At 42.5% G+C, this 26,773-nt stretch overlaps 1 protein-coding gene across 1 annotated transcript; it reads right to left on the bottom strand.

Moving 5' to 3' along the window:
* Nucleotides 1–12,729: 12,729 nt before the first annotated feature.
* Nucleotides 12,730–26,773, bottom strand: TRNT1 (tRNA nucleotidyl transferase 1). The gene is made up of 8 exons (XM_048490807.1): nt 26,643–26,773; nt 25,503–25,674; nt 23,376–23,569; nt 21,778–21,916; nt 19,497–19,623; nt 18,812–19,005; nt 17,367–17,620; nt 12,730–15,573 (listed from the first exon to the last, which is right to left on the bottom strand). The coding sequence occupies exons 2-8, from the start codon at nt 25,672–25,674 to the stop codon at nt 15,325–15,327; spliced, it is 1,329 nt and encodes a 442-aa protein (XP_048346764.1). The 5' UTR covers nt 26,643–26,773; the 3' UTR covers nt 12,730–15,324.

Here is a 26,773-nt window from a genome sequence, read left to right as displayed (position 1 = left end):
AGAAAACACCAATAGAGGCAGATAGATGTCACAACCAAGAAAGTCCTTTCTCAGGTCACCACACACCTAACCTCAGATGGGAGGGACAACTGAAATAGGGCCTCTCAAAATGGCTGGAGTCATAGGTTCACATGGGAAATATACCATTATAGTTAAGTGTCTTACACTGGCATCAATCAGCAAAACCACGTCTGTCACCCACAGATACAATTGGAGTCTCTTCATTGTGGGAGAAATCCCCAGGTAAGCAGAAAAATGACTTGAATCCTCCCATTCTTGTCAACTGAGTGCGGAGTCTTCACCTGGCCAAAGAGGATGTGTGCTTTGCTGAGGAAAGTACAGTGACAGCCCCTGACCACCAAATGACCTGATAGGGACTGGTCACACTCCAGAAGCGATGAGTGTTGTTGAGTATTAATGGAGGGGCAATGAGGAGGAATGTTCCAGGTACCACCCCCTCCCCTCCACACCAAATCTTGTGATACCTTGCAGGCTTCCAGATTTTCAGAATTCAGTTCTACATCAATCCAGAAGAAAACCATGCCAAATTAATCTGGTTGATTTAACTTATACTGAGCCTCTTAGCATACATTTAGAAATATTGCAAACAAACTTGATCTCAGGTAGGACCTGACAACACCAAACATGAATATATTTATTTTTAATGGGGTTTTTTATGCCACCCCGTCCCCGTAGGGCTCAGGGTGGGTCACAACAAATTCCCAAAACACAACAGAACACTAAAATATTACAATATATAGCATCGATATAAAATTGAGCAGCATCTTGGTCCATAGTTAGCCTGATCCACTTAACAGGATCCTTCCCATATTGCATTTTAAATTTCCAGTTACTTTACTTTGCCAAAGGATTTCATGGTGCTATATTTTTAATTTGCCAGGTTCATCTGCAGATCTTAATGTTCTGTCAAGGACAGTAGGTCTGCATTTGTTCTTCAGAGTTCTGTAGCTGTAGTCATCATTGTCTTTCAGAGAGAAAAATCAAAACAAATGTTTGTTTATTCGGTTTTCTTTTTCATATGTTCAAAATGTGTGTGCCTTTCAGCATGCTGGGATGGTGGGGGGAACTGTTTTTCATCATCTTGGATGTTAAAAATATCTGCAAAATACTTTCCCCCCCAAATTAAGCAAGCTTCCTTTTGATTGGAACATACTCCGGCTGTGTTAGTGGCACATTAAAGACCACTGAAGTGCTTTGAGGGAAACATGAAATTGGAACCCTTTTTTACAAGAAAAGCCTGTTGTGTTCTAAAAAGGTTCTGCAAATGATTTTGAATTTGTATTCTTCTCAAAGTGCCAAACAACTGCAGTTGATTAAAATAATGCTAAAAGTGCCCTATTTTAAAAGTTGGGGAACATCAGAAATCTTCTGTGTTTGATGAACAGCAATCACTTTGTTTTGCTGTGGTTTTTTTCAAGGCTGCCACACAAGAGCCATTGAAATAAATGAAAGTTACATAGTAGAACTGCAGAAATTGTTTCATTAAAAAAAAAAACTTTGTTCCACTAAGTCAATAGATTATTGTTTAAATGTATTAGAACTTGGTGCATAATTGGGAGGGGGTGTTAGTACATCAAGGTTGAATCCTACAGGCCATTTTTCCATGGGGTCGCATTTCTATCTTGTAGGGTTGACGTTTCTTACAAAAAGTAGGAACAAAACATCTTTTTCTGTCCTGTCAGTTTTCCCGCATGTCTCGGGAGTACCAATTTCCCGTTTCTTTCATGCCGGCCACTTTCTGGCCTGCAAAATGTCTCCATGTGTTTTCTAAGATTTTCTTCAATGAAAATGTTAATTGCCTGCAAAAGATGGTGCAAGGAGGATCCATGCATGAGAAGGACAATTTTTCAGAATTTTTTCCTCAGTGAAATGGGAAGCACAAGATTAACCCTTGAAATGTTTCCCAATGAAGCAAAGGAAATATCCAAATTTTTAAAGGAGAATGAGAATTAATATGACGTTAATTATGAGCAAAACAGCCCACATCTCTCTGCATTACAGCTCATTCAATGGGGTGTTGTGTGGTTTCCGGGCTGTATGGCTGTGTTCTAGTAGCATTTTCTTCTGACGTTTCGCCTGGATCTGTGGCTGGCATCTTCAGAGGATTATGGATATCCCTCTTATCAGCTGTGGGGGTGGAAATAGTCCTAGAAAGTCTTGCCTCAGGGAGTTGACCCTGCTGGCTACTCACAAATGGCAAGCAGCCAATCTAGCTGACCTTCTACGTTCAGCTAGGTTCAAGTGGAATCTCTGGCAAAGTTGCTGTGAATGGGAAGGTGAGCTGGGGGGAATGCCTGCTTGAGGTATTAGGGGTGGACCCTGGGAATGTCCAGGATTGCCTGAGGGCCCAGCAGATGATTCTGGCACTGGACTATCAGCATGGGGTGAAGCTTCCGGGTCACAGAGCTGTGCTTGCTCCACCTCCCCTTCTTCGGGGCTGTCTGAAGCTGTCCTGTTGACAGCTGATTCATTCTCTTCTGACTCGAGCTACAGCTGCTGTCATCCTCAAAGCCACGGAGTGTTCCATTGCTGCCAGTGGAGAGACTGAGAGGAGGGTACGGCGGGCTGCTTTCATCTTCCAGCCCGTCTGATGTCTCTTCACTCTCTGACCAGGATGGAGGACTGGCCATGACAAAGGGACTGTCCCTTGAACACACTGTGTGTTTTCAGCTGCTTTTTCAAAAATAAGATCACATCACGTAAAATGTAGAAAACTATACAATCCTATCACAAACAACGATCAGGTTAAAACTTAGCAATTACTATCTACTAAAGCTTCTACAGTCTGCTGAAGAAAAGCAAGACAGCAATATCATCCTAGCCCTCCCCTGGGGTTGTATATATCTCCTCAGACAATATTGCTTCATGTGTCAGAAGTGTTTCTAAAAAATCCCTGGCTGGAAGCCAACCAAGCATTTTTAAGACTGAAAGGATTTCCACCCATGGAGTTTGAGTGTCTTGCCCATTTAAGTGCTCTGCTGAGTCCAAGCCCCTGGTTCATTCCCTAGCTATACTGCTCTAGCTATACTAACCATCTCCACCACGCAAACATGCAAGAGGCAAAGTCATTCATTCACCATTCCAGGTCTAAAAATCAACATGCTAGCATCTTGGATTGAGCCTAGAAGTAAGACCATTTCATAGTATTGGTTGAAGCAGGAAGTTACTCGTAGGCAATTATAAGAAACTACATTTATAATTCTGGATACAAAATTGCTCACATTGCCTTCCATTTAATTTAGTTCCACTTAGCAGCAACTTGTTCAGTTTCCCAAGCTGAAGAATGCAGCAAAATCTAGTATAATCCTACTTTCAGGTATCTACAATGCTCCCCTCACATTTTAACTGATGTTTGTATCTCACTCTTTAGTCCAAAACTAGCGGGGCCCGGCCACGCGTTGCTGTGGCTTATTGTGGTGAAATGGGAAAGGAACAGTAGCAGCAAATCAATTGCAGAGGCCAGCAGTACATGCTCATGCAAACACGCAGCCTGATACTGTGCAATGTCAGTGATGTGTGTGCCTGCATTCCTTGGGGGGGGGGGATGGAAAGGCACCCCTCCCACACATCTAGGCTGGCTGGTCATGATCCTTTACCTGGGAGTAAGTTTGGGTGTCGCTTCTGAGGAAACCCTCTGAGGGGCGCGACACAGCCATTCAAAGTATGTCACGGTTGCTGTACCGAGCTTACTCCTGAGTAATGCGTGCCTGGTTTTCTTAACTGTAACTGCAGTATTCAGGGAATCTAGGGTGCCTGGCCCCTCCCTCCCATCCCTTGCACGTTGCCCCCACTCTCTTCCCTCCCTCTCTTCTCTTCCCTTGCATGCCACCCCTCCCCTCCCTCCCTTCTCTTTCCCTCCGCTATGGTGGGTGGGTCATATCAAGATGCTGGGCCCCCTGTCTCCCCTCCCTTGCATGCCACCCCTCACTCTCTCCCCTCTCTCACTTCTCTTCCCTTGCATGCCTCCCCCTCCATCCCTTTCCTCTCCCTCCCTCTCTTCCCTTGCATGCCACCCTTCCCTCTCTTCCCTCTCCCTCATGTGTATGTGTGTGTATGTGTTTCACTTCCACTCGAGTACTGCCTATATACTGTTTCCACTGCTCATATCTGGCCATCTGAGTGAACATTCTAAGCTGCACAAACATTCTAAGGGTGACAGTTACATACAGGCAGCTGCATGTCCTTCACCATGGAGCACCAGGAAAAAGGCGTTTTACCTGGGCCAGGTGTGAAATTTCAGGTATGTGAACATCTAAAAACACTCTCACCTGGCTGACTATAGTGGCTGGGAATTTTCAGAGGAATTGGCCCAGCAGTTACTGAGGTATACTATCATCAACAAATACAAGGTTAGCTTTTTATATATATAGATGGAATAACTTGTCAACACTCAAGAGACAGTTCTGTTACTTTGCACAGGATAGTCTTTATTGACAAGCAATCAGATGGGAAATATTTGTCAAATTTGTTTTAGGAGCATCCCACTGAAATATAACCACTGTGCTCCCTGAGTCTATGATGAATAGAAGCTCTGTGTCAGTAAATTAGGTTTTAAAAAGTAATCATTTATTGTATAAGAGGTACTGATTTGTCTTTGTCTTTTAAAAGTGCCGTCCTTTTACGGCCAAGGCAGAAGTGTTTTCATAAATCAAGAGCTCTCTATATTTCCTGCTGAATCCTCTTCCAGGAATATAGATAGCGCTCCTGAGAACAGAAGGGTTGATGAACAGAAGTCCTGCTTTTTCAGTTAGTGGTTGAAATCCTGGGAACTAGAAGGAATCTAGTCTTTTGTGGTATGTCCCCCGAAGATCGCTACACTCAGCAAATGAAAATCTACTGGTGATCCTTGGTCCAAAAGATGTTTGTCTAGCTAGCCTGCTCTGATCCTAATGTGGTGGAACACCCTTATGACACCCGGGCTTTGGAGTATATAATGTAGTTACACCGGGTCTGGAAGATGGACCAGTTCCACCAGGTGTATGGTTGAGGCAGTTATGGTTTCCCATCAGCCTAACCTTCCCCTCACCACCCTTTTTCATTACCCTTTCCCCCCTCCTGTTTTGAATATATAATACTATTGTCACCATTGAGTTTTAGGAGGGATTTTAAATGTGTTTAAACTGGTCTTATGCATTTATTAGACTTTGTTGGAAGCCACCGTGAGCCTGTCAGAGGAAGGGTGGCATTTGATTGCATTTGATTCGGAAACTAAAACTGGTCCAAAATGCAGCTGCGTGCCTGCTCACAGGAGGCGCCTTTAGAGAGCATATCCAGCCTGTGTTGCGCCAGCTGCATTGGCTCCCGTTTGAATTCCGAATCATCTTCAAGGTGTGGATTCTGACCTTTAAGGCATTTCGCGGTCTGGGACCCTCATACCTTCGGGACCGCATCACCCCATATGTCCCTACTCGGCCTCTGCGTTCAGCAGAGGCCAATTTGCTGGTGGTCCCCGGCCCCTCAATGATGCGGCTGGCCTCCACACGGGCCAGGACTTTCACAGCGCTGGCCCCGGCCTGGTGGAACACCCTCCCACCAACTGTCCGGGCCCTGCGGGACCTTGGTGAGTTCCACAGGGCCTGTAAGACTGTGTTGTTCCACCGGGCCTTTGGAGTGTCCAGCCGCTGATATGGTGCCCCCCACTGCTCCTGCTTTGGCACTGGTACAACAGAGCTCCTCATATTGAGGGGCCTGCCATCCCCCCCTTCTTGGGGTGGGTTTTTAAATTGAGCCTGGACGCCTCTTGTTTAATTTGCTAATTGTTAGCCGCTGTTTTTATGTATTTTAAGATGTTTTATTGACGGAGCCTATGTTTGTATTGTACCAGATTTGCTCCTGCTTATTGTTTATATATTATGTTGTTCACCGCCCGGAGCCCTTTGGGGATTGGGTGGTATAGAAATTGAATAAATTAATAATAATAATAATAATAATAATAATAATAATAATAATAATAATAATAATAATAATAACAACCCCCCAAAGGGCACTACCTTGGTGTGGTGGTGGGGCTTGTGTGCTCCAATGAGTCAGAGGGCTGTGCTGGAGGGCCACCCAAACCAGAGAGGCCTCTGATGAGAAGCCAGACTAAATGTGCCCAAAACCCAAAACCATGGTGAAGACAAGAAAAAGAAACTTTATACCGGATCGGTCGTCGCCCGGGTCAACAAGGACCGCGTCTAGTGCTGGAGTACCTGGGCACTTGGCGGAAAATGGGCTACAGGACTCAGGATCTTCAGCTGAGCAACCAGGGCTGAAGACTGCAGGACTACTGGAAGTACCGAACAAACGTCGAAAATATTAGGTGTGCAGAGAATAGAGAAATTATGGCTTGCTACTACAAATCAAACCCATCAAAAGAGGATACCTCAAACAGATATACCAAGTCTGGAAAGAACTTCACCCAGACACAGAAATTACTGAGCAAAGACTTGCTGATCAAAGAAGATATATTGAAAGGAACAAAGTTTTTAGTGCACTAGAGCTAGCAGAAATCCAGCAGAAAGCACAAGACAATGGTATTGAAAACATACCAAGGAACACTCAAAGAAATTCAACAAAATTGGCAACAATTCAAGGATTGCAAGAGACAGAGGAGGAAGAGGAGGAAGAAACAACAATCATCACACCTCCAAAGGAGCCAACCCAAACAACCCAAAGTTCCCAATTGACAAAAAAAAGCAAGAAGAAATGATGCAGAAGATCCTAGAACACATGGGCAATACAAATGAAAGTACAAGATTGCCACCATTGAAGATTGTTCCAAGGAAGGATCTGCTCAAATCACTGAAGGATGCAAACAAGGTCATTGCTGGAATCCAAACAATGTCACTGCATGAAACAAACCAGCTTATGTACAGCACTGCAGTAGTGATTACTAAAGAGCTAGCGGTAAGATTCATCACCCAGAAAGAAGGCCGAAAACAGATACTCCAAAGTGGAAAATCAGACTGGGAATAAAAAGCAGCAAACGAAAATGGAATGCCAGCAAACTGAAAAGCATGAAGGAGAAGAAGCTGAAAAATGACAAAATCAAAGCAGACCTAGTTAAGAGGTACCACCTGGACAAGAGGAAACTCAATGAGGCAATAGAGGTGGTCAAACAACAGATAGTGGCAGTTTCAAAGAAGATTGCAAGATTGAAGCAAGGGTTGCTCAATTCAAGCAGAATCAACTTTTCTATTCAAACCAGAAACGATTCTACCTGAGTGTAAGTGGAGATGTGAAACGAAACACAGGAGAGCCAGACAGAGAACAAATGATTGAGTTCTGGAGAAACATTTGGGACAGCCCAAAGAACTACAACCAAAATGCAAGTTGGGCCAAAGATGTGGAGGCTGAACTGAGCAGCAACAACATGGACAACCTGGTAATAACAACTAAAATGGTTGGAAAACGAGCAAAAAAGGTGAAGAACTGGACTGCCCCAGGCAGTGATGAACTACATGGATTCTGGCTGAAGAAACTGACCAACTTGCATGAAAGAATTGCCCAACAGTTGAATCAGGTGCTGCAAACAGGCCAAATTGAAGAATGGATGACAACAGGGAAACGTTTCTGATAATGAAAGACCAAGAAAAGGGAGCAATCCCTAGCAATTACAGGCCAATCACTTGCCTACCAACAACCTTTAAAGCTTTTTTTTACTGGCATATTAGCTGATGCAATACAAGACCACCTGGAAGGGAAGAGAACTTGCTGCCCCCAGAACAAAAAAAAGGAAACAAAAGCGAAACGAGTAGGGGAACAAAAGATCAACTGCTCATAGATAAAATGATCCCTTGAGAATTGCAAAGAAGAGAAAAACCAACTTGCATGTGTAGCTTATGGATTGTTGATTACAGGAAAGCATTCGATTCACTGCCACACAGTTGGATACTTCATTTGCCTGGAGATAGTTGGAGTCAGTGAAAACATCAAAGAAATTGGTCAAGAATGCAATGCACACTTGGAAGAAACAGGAATTAATAGTCAATGGAGCAGGAATAGGAAATCAACATCCAGAAGGGGAATATTCCAAGGAGACTCCCTGTCCCCACTACTCTTCATCCATTGCTATGATTCCAGCTCTCTATAATTCACAGAAGAAAAGCAGGTCAAGGATATCAGACAGCAACGAAACTCACCAAAAATTTCACACCTTCTATACATGGATGACCCTAAAGCTCTATGGAAAATCAAAAGCAGAGAGATTGAGTCACTTCACTGAACACAGTTGAGAGTCTTTAGCACTGACATTACAATGGATTTTGGACTGTGGACAAGTGTGCAACTTTGGAACTCAGTAAAAGGTAAGACTTGCACAACTTATGCGAAGGTGTGAATATGCCAAATGACTTAATAGAAATAAAAGAGCTTACCAGTGAATAGAAAGCTACAAATACTTGGGATACTGCAAGCAGAGAGAACATCAAGCATGCAGAGAAAAAAGTCAAAGGCACTTAATTAGGAAGGAATATCTTAGAAGGGGTAAGAAAAATTTTGAAATCAAAGGTTAAATGGAGGAAATACAATAAAGAACGCAATTATTACTTGCAGGGCGGATTGCCTGTGAGTGCAGCTACACTGCTGGCATAATTAACTTGGACACAAGCCGAATTGGACATCCTGGACAGAAAAAGAGCAAAGGAAAATTATGACCATCAATGCGAGCACTGCATCCAAGAAGTGATGTAGACAGACTCTACCTAGCAAGGTCAGAAGGAGGGAAGAGGACTGCTCCACATCAAGCAATCAGTAGAGGGAAGAGAAAAGAGGCCCTGAAAAGAATACATCCAAAGAAAGTTAAAGAGCCAGCATTGAAAAGGAAGTCCACAAGGCTGAGAATGCTGAAAGCCAAAAAGAATCAAAAGAGTATAGAGGGATCCAACAGTTTTAAAACACGCAGAAAAGGAGCAGTGGCTAAAACAAGCCACTCCATGGAGACAGTACTTTAAGAACATTGAAAGGGAAGGTTGACAGCAAAGAAAACATGGGGAGTGGCTCAGAAGAGGGAACTCTAAAAAAGAGAAGGAAACTGAAGAGGCCTGATTTTTTTGCTGCTTGGGGGAGCAAGCATTACAGGACAAATGCAATATAAGAGACACTGTGAATCGAAAAGTCTTACAATGACCCAAGGAGTGCGATCTCTGCAAAGAGGGGTGATGAAACTGTGGAGCCACATCATCTGCTGTTGTAAGAAAATAGCCCAAACTGATGACTATATTGAGCGTCACAATAGGCTATAGCAGCAATGGTTGCACTGGAACCTTTGCAAAAGTGCAGCCTGCCCTGTAGCAAGACCTGAGTACGATGGCACAAGCCCAGAGAGACCACAGAAAATGAAGAAGCAAAAATACTCTGGGACTTTAGAATACAAACAGACAGACTCCCTGGCACACAACACCCCAGACATGTAACAGTGATAGAGAAAAAAACCATGTTTTGGATCATAGATGTTGCTGTGCCAGTTGGTAACAGCAGGTAGAGGGACAAAGAGCTGGAAAAGATCACAAAATACAAGGGACCTACAAATTGAAGTTGAACGATTGTGGCAGAAAAGAACAACAGTAAAACCCACTAGTAGTCGGTGCTCTAGGAGGAATCCCAAGAAATCTTGAAAAACATCTGGAAAGCCTAAACTTGGACAGAACATCAGTCCACATGCTGCAGAAAGCAGCACTTCTAGGAACTGCACACATTCTACGCAAATACCTCTAATATCCTAGGTCCTTGGGAAGGACTCGATATTCAGAGATGAATTCCAGACACTTGTGCTGTGTTGTTATGTGTATAATAATAATAATACTAATAAAACTAATAAAACTAATAAAACTAATAATAATAAAACTAATAAAATAAAAATAAATTTTGTTCATGGATAGACTACAGCATAATCCAGAGGTGTTAGTGGTTAAGAGCAGGTGAACTCTAATCTGGAGAACCAAGTTTGTGCTCAGGAGCAGCAGCAGAAGGCCATTGTTTTCACATCCTGTATGTGAGCTCCCAAAGGCACCTGGTGGGCCACTGCGAGAAGCAGAATGCTGGACTAGATGGACTCTGGTCTGATCCAGCAGGTTAGTTCTTAAGTTTGATTCCCCAATCCTCTATCTGAGCAGTGGAGTCTTATCTGGTGAACCAGATTTGTTTCCCCACTTTTCCACACGAAGCTTGACAACAGTACATGTGAAAGGGATCTGGGAGTTTTAGTAGACCGCAAACTGAACATGAGTCAGCAGTGTGATATGGCAGCCAATAAAGCCAATGCAATGCAATTCTGGGATACATCAATGTGTAAATGATGTGATGTTATGATGTTATGTTGATGCTTCTCCAAAATCGTCATAACATCACATCATTTCATCACATCATATAACAGAAGCAATAGTAATCATAACATAACATAACATCATGATGTGATGTTATATTATAACATGATTAGATGTTATAACATTATAACATCATGATGACATTATAACATCCCCACCAGCACCACCACCCCCGAGCCTGGCCTCACAAGGTGTCTGTTGTGGGGCGAAGAAGAGAAAAGCAGTTGGTAATCCACCTGGGGGGGGGGGGCAGGTGGGTGAGAGCTCATGTCCCAGTGCTAGAAATCCCATCCACCAAGGGTGATTTTGATTCGTATATCCTTTTACATGTACATCACCATAGGGGCAAAAGATGGACTGGAGAACAAAGTGGAGGCGAACACAATATTAAGCAGTCAGCTCTGAATAGTGCATGCCTGGGGGTGTGGCTGAATTTCTCCCTAACCCCCCCCCCCCGATTGCACTGCCCAAATCAGCTCTTTGAAAATACCTCTCCGCAGTATATTGTTCATCCAGAAACTCATCCAGAGGCAAGTGCATTTTCATGAGTAACCGGGTGTAGAAATGAGGTTATTGCTTGATATTAACCTCTTTTGCAAATGCTTTATGTTAGAAAAGAATGAGAATGCTAATGAAGAGGCATGCTGATCACCTTGGGCATGCTATCATCTTCAGAGGGGCAGACTAAATTCTCATTAATGCATTCTTAGTACGGAAAGATTATTTTGCTAGACTGTAAGACATATTAGGGGTTGGAGGCCATGACTGACAAACATCAATTACATATTTTGAATCAGCTCAAGCACATTGCCGTCACAAATTTATTTACTTTATTTTATATACTTTTATGTATATTTTGCCTTTCTCCCCAGTGAGGACTGAAAACAGCTTACATCCTTGAACAACTCTGCGAGGTAGGTTAGACTGAAAGTGTGCGACTAAGCCAGGGTCACCCAGCAAGCTTCCACGGCTGAGGGGGTTTCCCAGATGCTTGTTTAATACTTTAACCTCCACACCACACTGCTGTTCAACGTTAACAAGCTAATTGCACTTCAAGTCATACATTACAAAGCCTGTCCTCTTGCCCCCAATGCCATTACAAATCAGAAACCTTTCATAGATTTTTAGTTTTCAGCTTTTTTTTGGTGGCTCAATGTAATTTCTTTGGTTCTAATTGGATACTAATCAGGTGGTTAATACTGTAATTTCTCCACACAAGTTTGCAAGGATTGGAATCTCCCTACCCCCCACACCCTTTTGATCCAAAAACATGTAATTGCCTTCTATGAGCGTCAACCTATGTAACACAAAATGGTGCAGAACTGGGTGTTTAGTTCTAGAATTCTTCAAGCTTGATTTCTTTTTAAGGAGAGGCAGATGTTCCAGCCCTTGCGATTCATATACGTGCACCATGTGCAGAAAGCCACGGAGATTGGAATAAAGTGTTGTCACAGACCTTCATCTGTGATGTATCGGGCACATTTGGTTTGTCCTGTATCTGAAGATAGGTGTGGGCAGTGTGGTAAAGTACATATTAACATGAAATGAAACCAATTCAGCTCATTTGCCCTGCTACTTTATGCAGGAACTGTGTTAGGTTTTTACAAGTGCCTGCTTCATTCAGTCAAGCAACTGCTGAAGTTACATGACTGGAATCACATTAGCTTTTTGGAAAGATGTTTCTTCTTCCAGCAAAAGAGGAAAGGCAGACATACAGGCGCAGATAGACTGCACAGATACCCAGGCTGAACACTTGCACAGGTAGAATTTGCTGTTCCTATATTTAGGCTGATTCCGCATGGGCTAAAAACAGCGGTGTGAAAACAGTATAAACCCTTTTACACTGTTTTAAACCCTTTTACACAATTTTCACACCGTTTTCACACTGCTGTTTTTGGCCCATGCGGAATCAGCCTTAATGTAAATTCATTTGTTATCTAGTAAAGATCCACAAAACAACACACTCACATCTCTGCCCTATTATTTACTCTGCTAATTCATTGCAATACCAACACAATGCCAGAAGACTTATCCACCACTGCACTGCAGAATATAGCCCCTAAAGTGGAACTCAGAAGCCTTTTCCTTTAAAAAAACCTTTACCTTTCCATAAAAACAGGTCTCGAATTCTTCATTGTCAGAAGGGATCACCTTAAAAGTACAATGAATGTTCAGAACTATTTCCACTCTTGAAAAGTCCTTGATCTTCAAAGAGGACTTAAACGAGGCTCATGTCTCATGGGATGAAGTTGAACTTGTAACAGCTGACTGAAATCTTTGGAGAGTGCTAGTTGCTCAGTGTGCCCAGTTGCACAGGTGGAGTTTAAGTAAGATCCTTTAGGCCTGAGTCCACTGCTCCTTTCTTCATGCTCATGTCCCACTGACTGATAACACACTCAGAAGATCAGATATACTAAAAAATAAAATTTATTATAGTATACAATTTTAATACTGAGAACTGGAGTTGGCAACATGCCTTGTGCCAGTTTCAATTTTATCATGACAGCGAACTTTAGATATTTGGATGTCCGAACACAACTAGAAAGCTACTGCATTGAAAATGACTTTTCTACAACGAATGGCAGAACGAAATGTTTTGAACTAACTGGGCCCCCAGAAATGTTCTCAGCAAACCAGTTTGCCATACAAATGAAATACTCAGGGAAGGCATGCAAAGTGCTTTGAAAAGGCCTGAACACATCAGTGGTTTACAGCAACTCACATCCGGAACAGTTTAGTTCAGTGAGATACCCAAAGCACAAAGATAAATTTTGCAACTAGAATGTAGTCTAAAACACTTGTTAAGATCTGTATTTCTGTGACTAGAATCCTACTGAAAATCCCCACTGACTGAAGGCTTTCTGGCAATGGAATGACTTTTTCACCTCGCTCAAAGGTGGCCGAAAATGTCTTTCCAAATGCTGCTGGTATACTCCAACCCCACAAACAGAATTTGCATCATAGGTGTGCTGTAACCAGCGGCACACGTAATTATCAAAAAGGTATACCACATCACCTGCCAGCTATAAATGGTTCTGCTGTGCTGCCATCTAGTGGGCAGCAGCCACTCTTCACCAGTATTCAAACTAGACCAGGGGTCTGCAACCTGCGGCTCTCCAGATGTTCATGGCCAATTGGCCATGCTGGCAGGAGCTGATGGGAATTGTAGTCCATGAACATCTGGAGAGCTGCAGGTTGCAGACCCCTGAACTAGACCAACTAGGTAACACTTAAACATTTTGAGAACGCTTCAGTAATCAGTTCTCTCAGGGAACAAAGCGTAAGGCAGATTTTGGCTAGTCTAGTGCTATGATATCAAAGCACATTCTGTAATGCAGAAAGGCCTATCATCTAACGCAGAGAGTGTATAACCAAAGAATACTAAGATTAGATTTTTAAAAAATCAGGGGGGAAAAGTCCTCAGGAAGCTTTGCTTGCCAGGGTGGAACACTCTCAGTCTTCTAAGAGTCAGTGAACACAACACAAGGATATGTGGGTCAGTGGGCTGATCATTTCTCTAAATGCAAACACAGCATGCTTTTTGTGCCTGCAATATACCTCAAACCTTTTTTATACTAATCTGCTTGGAGAGGGGACAAGGCGCAGCCTCTACCTCAGAACTAAAAAAAACCCAAGAAGGAACAGTAGGGAAGAAAGAAGGGGTCAAGGAATTCACAAAAAATACTAAGAGGGGCTGGTAAGAAGAAGGAAACCAGAAGTACATGTAAGCTTTGTGGAAGAAGGCAGAAAGAGGTCAAGAACATCATAAAGAAAGAAAGCTGATAACTTATTACACCTAGTTATTATTCAGCTGCAGTTAATATCTACTTTGTTTTTCCACAATGAATGGATACTAATAGCAAACTGTCAATCAAGGTGAACTTTCCATTCTATGACAATGAACACTTGCACCAAAACCTCTTCAGTCCAACACTTAATTTAAAGCACTGGCGTTCACTCTATGTGTCGAGCCCTGGGGCGGGAGAGGGGGCATAAAATCTCATCTACTGGCTTGCAAAATACCTCTTGATGTTATCCATGATACAGCAGCTTATTTGTGAATTGGTGAAGAAAGATTTTAACTGACACTCAGTTGAGTTCAAAATCATTATAAATCCCACTTTGGTCTCTATTTCACCTGCTGAAGCTAAACTCTGAAAAGGTATTTTGTTTAAAACATGCTCAGGTAGAGAAGAAGATAGTTGATCTCTGCGTTAGTTTTGCTTGTGTTTAACACAATACCATATGGACAGATGGTTTGAGAAAAAATAGGCGGATTCCGCATGGGCCAAAAACAGCAGTTTGAAAACAGTGTGAAAACATTTTAAACCTTTCTACACCGGTTTAAACCATTTTAAACCGTTTTCACACCGCTGTTTTTGGCCCATGTGAAATTCACCCACAACAGAAGAATGGCTTGTGAAGATATTAGAATTGGTCCAGATGGCTAAGGGGACTTCATTGATTAGAGAAAAGAATTTAAGTTTATCAGTAACAGGAAACCCCTGATAGACTCTGTGGTTATAACAGAAAAAAATGATTTGTGGATCTGAGCACTAGGAAAATTAAAAAAATGGATATAAAAGAGAAAACTGTGAATCTTACTCAATCAGTAGTTGCATAATAGTTTCATAATTGTAATTAGGGAGATAGTGGTAAATTTTTTACTGTGTTTATATTTGACGTAGAGGAAATCAGGAGTTCTCGCTCTGCCCCTGGTATCTGTTTGTCCTTTAAAAGGTGTTAATAAAGTATACATTTTTTAAAAAAGTAATTACAATAACAAAAATATATTCCTCGGCATGAAGAACGAACCCACACACTACCACAAGAACATCGTTTTGTGAATCTCCGTGTTCCTTATAAAATGAAAAAAAAGAGATTCTTCTGAAAACTCTCAAAACCAAATTGGATAACAAAAACTAATTTGCACATAGAGTTTGTTATAACAACTTTATGAATTGCACTATTTTACATCTGGATCTTCTCTAGTTTTGTTTTATGCCTTCTTCACGTAGTTTAAGAGTTCATCCTTATCCATCTGGTACCCACTCTTTTTCCACTGGTCCCGCAGTTGCTGTAAGTATGTCCCAATTTCCTTCCCAGAAGAAATCCCCATTCTTCTTAAGTCATGGCCGCTTACTGGAAAAGCAGGAATAGACCAGTCTTGCATTTCTTTCAGAAGATGTTCTTCACCTTGGTACTTCAGAAGCTCACAGACTTTGGATGTTGCATCAGGTTCCCTTGACTTTACAAAAGCATGACACAATGTCAGACACCTGAACAAAACTACAGCACACAACACTGCATGCAACATAAAAGAAAAACTTTCCCACAAGCGCAGGAATTCCTGGTTCAGTTTCCTTATTCCACAAACAAAGGATTTCTCTCAGTGCCCATCAAAGAATCTCAAAGGAGAGGGATGTGAACAAAATGAATGTGGAAGAAGTGTGTTTGTCTTGTATATTAGAAAATGGCACGCTGGCTTCAAATGACTTGCACAAAAGCTGAAGCCATAAATTCAGCCTATTCCTACATTTTTCCCCTATAAATTAAGTCAAAGAGATTTGATGCAATTTACAATCTGCTAAAGATACTCAGAATTACCTGTTTAAGGTACTATTTTTGGAGCATCAGGCTCCACTCAAATGTCAGGAATCTAAATTCAGAAACATTGTCTTACTACAGTATTTACTACACAGCAGAAACACTGCTAAAATTTTTTTCCATTAATGAACAATTTTCCTCACAGTGTTTACAGTTCTGGTTCCTTCAAAATTTCAACACAAATCAGTTACAATGAACATGGTCTTGTTTCCCTGTGACATGTGCAGAAGTAATTCTGACCTTTTGGCCTGCAGTCTCTCCATCTCCTCATGCCTAAGATCCAGACTAATCAGAGTGCCAGACAATATTTTATCAAGTCACCAGATAATCAAGTTAAAAACCATTTCATGCACAAACAGGTTTTTTTAAATGTAGGAGCAGATTCCAGTGCGGCCAAAGCTCCATTTAAGGAACCTATGTAGTCCTGTGATTAAATGCATATAGCTTCTCAAATTGGAGTACGAGTTTAGTTCAACTAGTTAAACAGTCCAATCTGTTTTATTGTCTGTTCATAAATCTTCTCAATGAACAGTAGAGCCTCACATTGCCTCTTCTACTCCATTCTAAACAATGCAGATATGAACTCCAGTGCATAACAGCTTAGTATTTGTACAGTGTTTTCAAATTTAAATATTAATAGCTTGTATTCCTTACATCAGCCCTGTGAGATTGGCCAATATTATCCCCTATACTGGACAGATCACAGCTAATTTTCTTAGTTATTATGTTATGCAGTTCCTGCCATATAATCTTGAACAACATTTCAAGGGGAATTCTGAGGAGTCTGCACTGGCTTCCGATGCACTGTGGGGCCCAATTCAAAGTGCTGGTACTAACCTATAAAGCCCTAAATGAGTTCAGTCTTGGGTGCGAGAGCACGATTGTCCATATATTCCTGCCTGGGCATTAAAGTCGGAGGAGGCAGTCCACCTGGCTGTCTCGGCCCCTTTGGATGTGAGAGGGGTGGGGCCAGCCTAGAGTGCCTTCTCAGCAGTGGCCCCTGCACTGTGGAATGCTCTCCCACCAGAGGCCTGCCAGGGATCTACTCTCCATTTGTCTGTTCCCCCCCACCACTGGGATGGGGGGGGGGGGGTTTACAGCTGTCATATACACTCCTCCCACTTTTGGAGGTGGTTGGGATGGGAGTTTTGTAATTTAGTGTGTTTTATAGTTTTGGGATTTTATTATGGGATTTTATTGAAGCTCATCCTGAGACTGTCATAAAGGGAAGGGAATAACTGTAAATAATAAAGAAAGAAATTTAAAGCAGCTTTGGTAAAGGAGGAGGCAGGAAAGTCCAATTCTGTAGGCACAAAACCAGTTTTTCCACAGATTATCTCCAGTGGATCCAAGCCCTGGGGTTGAAGCACAGCTTTTAACAATCAAGCAGAGCAGCTTTTAAAACATGAAGATGCAGTCTGAGATAGCACTTACATCTATAACATAGTCTTGATAAGGTTTAAGTGGTTCGGCAGCATCGGAAGCTTTGGTCAGGTCCCTCCTGTGTTTCAGCAGAAATAGCCCAAGATTTTTTTCATCTTTTGAAATTTTCAGCCTCAAATCCAGTTTCAAGACATCATCTGGTACCTTGAACAGCGATGTTAGAACGGTCATGGGTTTTGGAAAGAGATTGTGAACATTTTTACAGACTGTGTCAAATTCCTTTAAGCTCCCACTAATGGGCAATCCTGAGGGACACATAAAAAGAAGAAGATGAGAACAATGAGACACACTCTGTCAAACACTAAGTTAGGATGTTGTGGGTTTTTCAGATTGTATGCCAGTAGTATTTTCTCCTGACGTTTTGCCTGCATCTATGGAACAACATCCTAGTGATTCCGGCCATGAGTCTTTGACTAAATTCGTTCAAACAACTTTGGATTCTGAGAGGCTGTCCCCACAACATCCATTCTAGTCTGAGAACATCACTGGCCTCATTGGGACCAAGACGACCATTGGTATTGCTACCCCAGTGCTACCACCCTAACCAATATACAGGATTTTCCATCACCAGAAGGCTTTTAAAAATTGGTAACTAACATATCATTACAGCATTGTAACATTACAACAATCTAGATTCTGTTTCACATAGAGACGCTAGTAGGCTGTATCCTTTACCACAGAACAAAGCATGCCAGACCTTCTTTGTTGTAGAATGCTTTGCCTGAGTCTTAGTGCCTACCAGGCTCTGCTCCCCTCATCCATTTGAAAGTTAAAAAAAACATTTTGGCATAAATGTGTGTTCTGTGTACAGTGTACAAAGAACTGTGTTCAATAATGCACAAAATAATAGTTTTAACAAAGGAAGGCGTGAAAATGAATGATAATTCTCATATTTGTTCGGGACTATATTCTAATGAGGAAGCATAAGAATTTTCTCAACCAGTCTACCTCAACTGACCAAACTAACATCTTTACGGGAAATAGAGAAACTCCCTCCACAATTAAGGGGGATAGAGACTTCCTTAATTTGCTAAATGAAAGTTGGGAATACAGAGAACCTGATCGTTTGTTAAAGGTTATAACAATGTCAGTTGCAAATATTTTTAAAAATTAAAAGGCCGATGGTGCTTGTGGGGCAACAGCTACTGTGAATACTGGGGAAGGGAACATGGAGGAAAATCTGCTATGTGGCTCTCCCAGCCACTGCAGTGGCAATGGCAAAATCACATAAGCCTATGTGCAAAACACGTACGAAGAGCCCAGCTGAATAAGACCAATGGTTATTATGTCCAGCATGAAGAAGTTGTTCTTTTTTTTAATCTATCTCCCATCAACATCACTGGATACTGACATTCACTGCACTGTGTCAGTGACCGTCCCTGATCACTATGCTAACAGCTGACAGAATTATTATAACATATTAATATGACTTTTACCCAGATAGCCAGCCACTTCAAGGTCATACATCAGCCGAACCAGATGATTAACATGGTTCCCAGTAACAATTTTCTTCAATTCCATCCAAATCCTCTCTCCTGATATTCCAGCTAAGCCTTTGGCATTTTCTTTGATTGCCCCCAGTGTTTGGGAGTCATGGTCACCAGGCTGCTCTGCTATCCTCCCATAAAACCTGAAAGAAGATTTCTCAGTATTAGTAAGTGCTGTCAAGTCACAACAGACTGATAGTGACCCCAGAAAGGGGCTATCAAGGCAACTGAGAAGCAGAGGTGGTTTGCCACTGCCTTCCTCTGCAGAATCTTCCATGGGGGGGGTCTCCATTTCAAGTACCGACCCGATTTTTCTCCCAAGATCTAACAAGGTTGGACTACACCATGCCACCTTAGCTCCCTCAGCATTAGTACCTAGAATCAGCTTTGGAATCGCTGTATGCGATTATTTTGCAAATACTGGCATTATTTTGCAAACACAAATTGGTCTGGATCGTGATTAATTTGAAGAGGGATATCAGAGTGATACACGAATGCTCTGACACAAGTGCTTCCACATGCACAGACTATTGCAGGAGACATAAAGAAACATGGTTCTCTTGAGCCTGAAGGGAATATCTCTGTGTAGTGCACTGTTTGTACTTTTAATACTTAGGAAGATAAAGTTACTAACCTGAAGTAACGCAGAATTCGTAAATAATCCTCTTTTACTCTCTGGTCTGCATGTCCTACAAATCTGACTTTGTTGTTTTTTAAATCTTCATAGCCATTGAAATAATCATAAAGTGTGCCATCCAAGCCTTTTATGGAAAAGCAGAGCAAAGCACAGTTTCAGAGGGTAGCCATGCTGGTTGGCAGCTACCCCCGAATCCAATAGCATCTTAGAGACTAATAAGATTTAGGGGGGCATGAACTTTCAGGAGTCAAAGTTCCATTCGTCAGAAACGAATGAGAGCAATGCATAGTTATTCGTGTTCACCTTCAGCATGTGATCCAGGCAACTGTGAATGCAATGATTTGGACTCAATGATCCATGAACAGAATAGATCCCACCCTCCTCCTTGCTGTGCCTCTCCCTTAAGGGTTGCCATGGTAAAGAGACCTCAGAAACTACAGGATGATACTCAAAGTGAAACACTGGGAGAGATCAAACACATATACAGGTCCTTTGAAAATGGAGCAAGCAGTTATGCAAAAACAGTGACAGGGTTATATCTTCTGATGCTCCCTTCGTGATGCAAATCCCTGCACCACATCTCATCTAAGAAGCACTCGACCCTTAGAAATAGCTTTTCAAAGGGGAAGAGCACAGAATCCTACGGGCAAAAAGGAAAGAGAGACATTCTATGAATTTGATCTGTTTGCGGTATCCAGCCTGATATCTATTCAAACAATGGCCCACCTTGCAGCATACCCGTGACAAGATACAAGCAGCAGTTTTCAGTTTCACTTTATGATAATTATTAACAATCTATACATATAAACAATTTAGTTGTGTTTTCTGTACAGCTGACATGGTCACGGTAATATCTTCTGTGACAATCAAACTATCATGGAACCATAGAACTGAAAAGGGCCACGCAGGCCATCTAGTCCAACACCCCACTCAATGCAGGATGAGCCTAGAGTCATGGTGGTGAACTTATGGCACTCCAGATGTTCATGGACTGCAATTCCCATCAGCCCCTGCCAGCATGGCCATGCTGGCAGGGGATGATGGGAATTGTAGTCCATGAACATCTGGGGCACCATAGGTTCGCCACCACTGGCCTAGAGCATCCCCGACAAAGGTTCGTCCAGCTGATGCCTGAAGACTGCCAGAGAGGTGGAGCTCACCACCTGTATCACAGTGAATAAGGCAAAACAACAGCTTTTCAGGTTCCCCTAATGCAGTGACACCCTCTCCTTAGGAGAGCCATATTCACAATTAGCATCCACCAAAGGAGCCACATTTACTTCAGTCCCTAGAATGAGGCCTGCAGCTTTCTATTTCTTTGATACAGCTGTTTCAATGTGGAACCAACTGCAACCAACTGCATTCACACTGGGCAAAGGTTTTGCCCATTTTCCTGAAATATAGGCTATGTACCACATTGGGGAATTGGGCTCAGAAAACCCACATATGGTTCCTTATCTACTGAGTTTCACTGCTCTAGTGTAACACACACACACACTTAGAAGGAAAATATTTTATCTATGTATAAAGATCAGAAAAATGACTACTGATTCCCCATGAACGTGAAATATTCTTGCAGGTATTGATTCCAGCACAGAGGACACAGACATGTCATATGACCTCCATAATTGCACCTTTGGCCAATGAAGAGCCATAAAGAGAAAGGACTGCACAGTTGTTGTTTTTTAACAAAGGATGACAGCTACTCTCAATTTCCTAAAAGGACTGCTGTTTACCTTACAATAGCCATAGTGAAGTATTTTGGTATCAGACAAAATGTCAGAAGGGGCTACTATAGTGACTTCCTTATCAAATAACTTCCTAATCAAGCAAAAATCAGTGTCACACCACATGATCTGAAGGAATGTGATACAATAATTGTGCTGAAGTTAAGTGGTTGGTTGCAGTCTGGGTGTAGTTACTGTCCAGATGGGAGACTCCATGGGAGTTTTACAACTCAAGATGGAATTCCACACCACCTTGAATTCCACAATTGAGAAAAATTGAGACATAAATGCATTAAACAAATAAAACTGTTTTATGTATTGTTGAAAGCTTTGTTTTGTTTCTTGTTGGGAGACCAGGCACCATGTAAGTGTGTCCCAGAAGATCTCACTATCCACACACAAAACAGACCTAGTAGACTGCTGCTTTATCTGTATACTCTAGGCCAACATACACTAACAGCAGATACTGAAGTTACAGGAAGGTATAGAAAAGTGAATCAACAATGTGAACTGTTACTATCTAATTTTGGAGGCGGGGGGCGGGGGATTACCTAGGAACATAGAATTGATTGTGAGATCTCTCCTTTCTGCATCCTTTTCCCAGTCAGTTGTGAATTCCACTTCTGCATGTCGCCCATCGGTAATCAAATCGATTCTCAATGTGGTAATTTCAAAGTTCTGCTCATGAAGCTACAAAAGATTATTTTTACAGTGTTAGCGGGGCTTCTGTACAATAAAACCCTGCTCTATATTGGTAACCCAAAATCTTTGTAGGCCTACTACTAAACTTTTGTTTGTCTACCACTGAATTATGGTCTTTCTCCTGAAAAGACACCCACTCACTCAAAAATAAAGATCCCATTCACATAATATATGAAATGTGACTTGGATTGAAGATTCATGGCATTAGAGGCTTCAGAATTCCATCTTTCCCTACTCCATGTCTGTACAGGAGGCACACAGAACTGGAAGTAAAATAAACAGTTTGCCATCCATGGCCATTTTTTCCTGGTGGAAGTGTACAGAGTAGAAGAGAGGAAATGATGAAGCCCCTCCTGTCACCATGCTCCGGAACGGATTCTCCCCTGCCAAGGTCCCATGGAAAATTGGGGCACATTTCACATATGTTTTCAGACCCTAAAGACCTTTCCGCACCGGCCACGTGAGTGGGGGTGCACCAGCATAGTCTATGCCAGTGCACCCCCCCAGAGCCGTTCACATGAATGGTCCCGCTGGCCCAGAAGCTGGCGGCGCGCCCTCTGCCTAGGCCGCACCACTCCCAGTACCCTTTTACCTCCTGCCAGCTTCTGTTGCTCTGTGGAGGCCAGGGGACACACTCCTGTGGCCATAGCGACGCCTCCGGGGTCGGAGTCCAGGAGGTGTGTCCCCTGGCCTCCACACAGCGACCGGATGAGGAGTGGCATGGGGAAAACGCAGGCATCCACATGATTCTGTTCACTCGACACCAGATGGAAGCTGGCGTTTTCAAAAAGACTCGCCAATGAGTGAGTCAAGAAAACACCATTGTGGGGGGGAGGGGGAAACGCCACTGATGCTGCGCAATCTTCTCTCTCACAACAGTGTTTTTACTGGCTCCACGCCAGTCTAAATGGCCCGTGTGGAACAGGCCTCAGAGTCACAAAATTAAACAATCTTCTTGCACACAGGGCTTACATGAAAGTTTTCTTGGGTAAATATTCCTGTCTTCCCTATCCACCTTTTATTCGAGTTCCCATTTTGCCCTACCTGTCAATTTCCCGGCTACTCTGAACCCTCTTTTCACTCATCATCCCAGCAGTTAGCCTACCTTTATGCCATTTTTTTCCAAGAGCGAAAGCCCTTGCCATCTCTTGGTGACATCTTTGGCATGGAAACCAGCAGCCAAGTCTACCCCAATATTTTAACGTGTGCTATATACATATACTGCTTCCTTAATCCTTGGGCTGGATTTTTCTCTGTTCTTCTAAGACAAACAGCAGGTGGAATAACATTGGAGAGGCAAAGAAGCATTTGGAACTGACAGGTTCCAACCAGCTCCTCCTTGCCCCATCTTACTGTGTTCAAAACTTCTAGTTAACTTAACAGCAATGAAGAAGAACGCATAGATTATCAGAATTCTTTTCCCCCAGCTGCATTCCGCTTTATTTACCCTTGCAGTGATGGTTCCATGTTTTTCCCCTCGGTTGTTGATCATACGGACACCTGCGCTCTGGAACATCTCCTTCATTTGAGTTGGAGTAGCAGTGGTGGCAAAGTCGACATCTTGGGGTGTCCTCCCGTTAAGCAAGTCTCTTACAGCGCCTCCAGCTATTCTTAGTTCATGCTTGGCTTTGTCAAATAATTCTGGCAGAAGGGCAGAGGGCAAAAATAAAATAGTTGTGAGGAGGAAACTTTGAAGAATTCTCGTGCACGTAATAATTCTCTGCTCACTGGTACAATCTTGGTCTAATTAAAGTTGATGCAATTTCCCCGGTAGGAGCAGTCAATGTACAAGCCAAAGCTAGACAACCAATTAGGCAGTCTGGAAAGCATTCAGCGATGTCCATTCTTGCCTGATTTGCCATGGATTCTGTAGCCGCACTGGTTCTAGGTGATAATGCTGCAAACCTCCAATTTTTATTTGACAGAGGTTATTTGCAAGTAGAATTTAAATTCCCCAAACTGCACGTCAAGGATTTAGTAAGTATTGAGCAGCCTTATACCTAATTGGTCAGATTATGTTTAAATGGGCAAAAGTTCCCATTTCCTCTCCCTGTGCTCCCAAAGGCTTCATTCACTGTATGGCTCTGAACAAGTAAGTTCCAATGAAATCAATGATGCTGACTTTCACAAAATACAGGAGCCTTAGAGCGTTAAAGGTGCACATATGTAATCCTTCAGACATTGGCTTGCATTCTATGAATGAGCTCCATGCATGCTAGATACCTTCTGCCGGGGAGACTACTTCCTTTTTTTTGCAAAAGCTTCCATTTGCACAAGGACCCACTGAAAACCACTGATCTTGCACAAATGCAAGTTTCATGGGATTCCTTCGCAGATCCAAGCCCAGGCACTCTGGAATTTCTTTCCAAAAACACACATAAAATTCCTTCTGAGCTATCAGAATATTAACTGAACATCTTTTAGGTGGGCCCAGCAAAGAAATCCAATTGTCTTTTCAATTAACCACTATCTTGATGTTTTGAGGAAAATTATTAAAACTCTTCTGTATATACAGTCATTGTAACTGATACCCAATATTCATAATTCATAAAATCTCTACTCTATTTACACAGACATTTTTAGTGTGAATACTCTTTTTTTCACTCAGCTGAAGTTACACTGGAGAAATTACATTGACACAAGAGACTTGCATCCACAGTTTAACAATATATATGCTGTTGGTTTCATTTGGCATGCCACATTTACCAAAGTAAAGTCTTTTACTACTGAAGTTACTGCTAGGGTTAACTATTCATTTATTTTTTACTATTTTCATTTATACACCATCTTTCTCACTGAGATTCAAGGCGACTTTCTAATACAAACAAAATAACGCAGTTGAGCTAGGATTGTAGAATGGGAAAAAAGGGAAAAAGAAAGGAGAGATGATCCTACAGGTATATAGGTTCAATGAATTTAAGGACTTTGTAGGTGGTAGGAGGAACCTTGAATTGTACCTAGTAACCTACAAATAACTAACAGAGTGTCAGTAAAAAGGAATGATAGGCAGATTCTGCTTGGCACTGGATAGTAGCCAGACCACAGCATTTTGTACCAACTGTTTTAAGTGAAGACCCCATTATAGCAGTCCAATTATAGTGCATTATAGCAGTCCAATAACTGTATCATGGATGCACATAGCCAGGTCAGCAGAGTCAATGTAGTGGAGTAGGTAGAATGCCTTCCTTGCAGCTGGATCAGTCTTGCTCTCCACCAATAAAGCATCATCTCTAGGCTCTTAACCAAGTCAGTCGGACCCTATCAATGGCAGGAAGCGCCATGTTCTTCAGGACCCTGTCCTTTCCAGCCAACAACGCATTAAACTCAATGTTGTCAGGATTCCGTTTCAGTTTGTCTTAGTTATTTAGCTACAACAGTCAGACATTGGTTCAGAGTCTCCAACATGGTACCAGACAATCTGGAAAAACAACAATGGAGCTGACTGCCATCAGCACATTAACACCCTGTTTCACAAATTATTTCTGCTAAGGGATTTACATAGAGATGGAATAGCATGAGGGACAAGGCTGAACCTTGTAGCACTACAGAAAATACTGGAATGATGCGCCCTTACCTGCTACACTCTTCAATCCCGGTGTGAAGAGGGACTGGAACTCCGGAGACCACACCTTCATTGTCGTTAAATGCCGCCACAAGACTGGAAACCCTGTGGCAGTGGTGCTGCTGCTATGGGGTAACAGAGAGAAACCTGCCCTGCAGCCCAGAAGGAACAGGCACATCCGCATCTACAAAAAAGGGCACTGGTTATTAGACGCAGTAAGATTCTATTTTTTTCTAGTGCATCTTGGAGGAAAAAAAGAACAAGATATGAGTTGATATATTAGTTTGATATTAGTTAATGGACAAATTCAGTTCTAAAAATGGCCTGCATTTAGGCTTCCCCGGAAAGCAAGTCTCAATATTCCCAATATGACAAGAGTCACAGGGATACTAAAAGCAGAGTAAAATTAAAATGTTTTCAGGTGAGCTGCTACAACAAACATGCCAGGTTTGGGCCAAAGTAAAGCACAAGCAAACCAGTCGTAACAGAATTATTTTTTTCTTGACAATGTCTCTGTGCCCACCAAAGAGAAAAATGTTTGGCATGTGATCCACCAACCCAGAAGAATTATAGTCTGCCTGTGTAGCGTTATTCTAGTTAATTGGCTTACACAGGAGGATCACTGCCTGGGAAAAGCCCTCAATAGGTAAACTCAGAAGCCAGTTATTCCGTGGAAATCGTTCTCTGGAAGGTGTTCTTAAAAGTGCAGCCTAAATCCAAGCACTGAGTTGGAAGTTCTCTTTGAAACTGTGCAAAGCACAAGACACACAAGACCAGCCGGCATAATGTGCAGGATTTCTCTCCTCTAGCATAACAAAATGCAGGTTAAGAGAAAGAAATCGTGTGATTCATTGATTGCACCACAACGAAATCGGTTTTAAGGAACACAGGGAGTTAAATCAGGCTAACGAAACGAAACTTGGTGGATGCACAGAAAACCTTTCCCAACAACTTGCACTCGGGAGCGCAGCCCCAGCCTCAGGAGTGAATAAATGCTCCCCAACGAGCTTGCCACAACCCAACCTAGGCTATGGGGAAGCCTCCCAGAGACTAGCGGGATGCACGCTTCAAAGGAGACGGCCTGACGTCCCCTGGGGGGGGGAGGAAGGACAGAAAACAGCTTGCAACTGAGGCGGAGCAGCCCCAACTCACCCAGCTACTCGCGGCTTGTACCAGCCGGCCTCTCTCGTTGCAGCAGCTACGAGGACGGCACAGGCCGTGAGCTAAAAACACGGCGACGGGGAAGGCGGGCCCGGGCGTCAGCTCCACCCCAGGAGGCGGGC

Source organism: Sphaerodactylus townsendi, linkage group LG03, assembly GCF_021028975.2.
Source record: "Sphaerodactylus townsendi isolate TG3544 linkage group LG03, MPM_Stown_v2.3, whole genome shotgun sequence".
NCBI lineage: Eukaryota > Metazoa > Chordata > Lepidosauria > Squamata > Sphaerodactylidae > Sphaerodactylus > Sphaerodactylus townsendi.
Note: the sequence above shows the minus strand (reverse complement) of the source record. Positions and strands in the feature narration are given on the sequence as shown.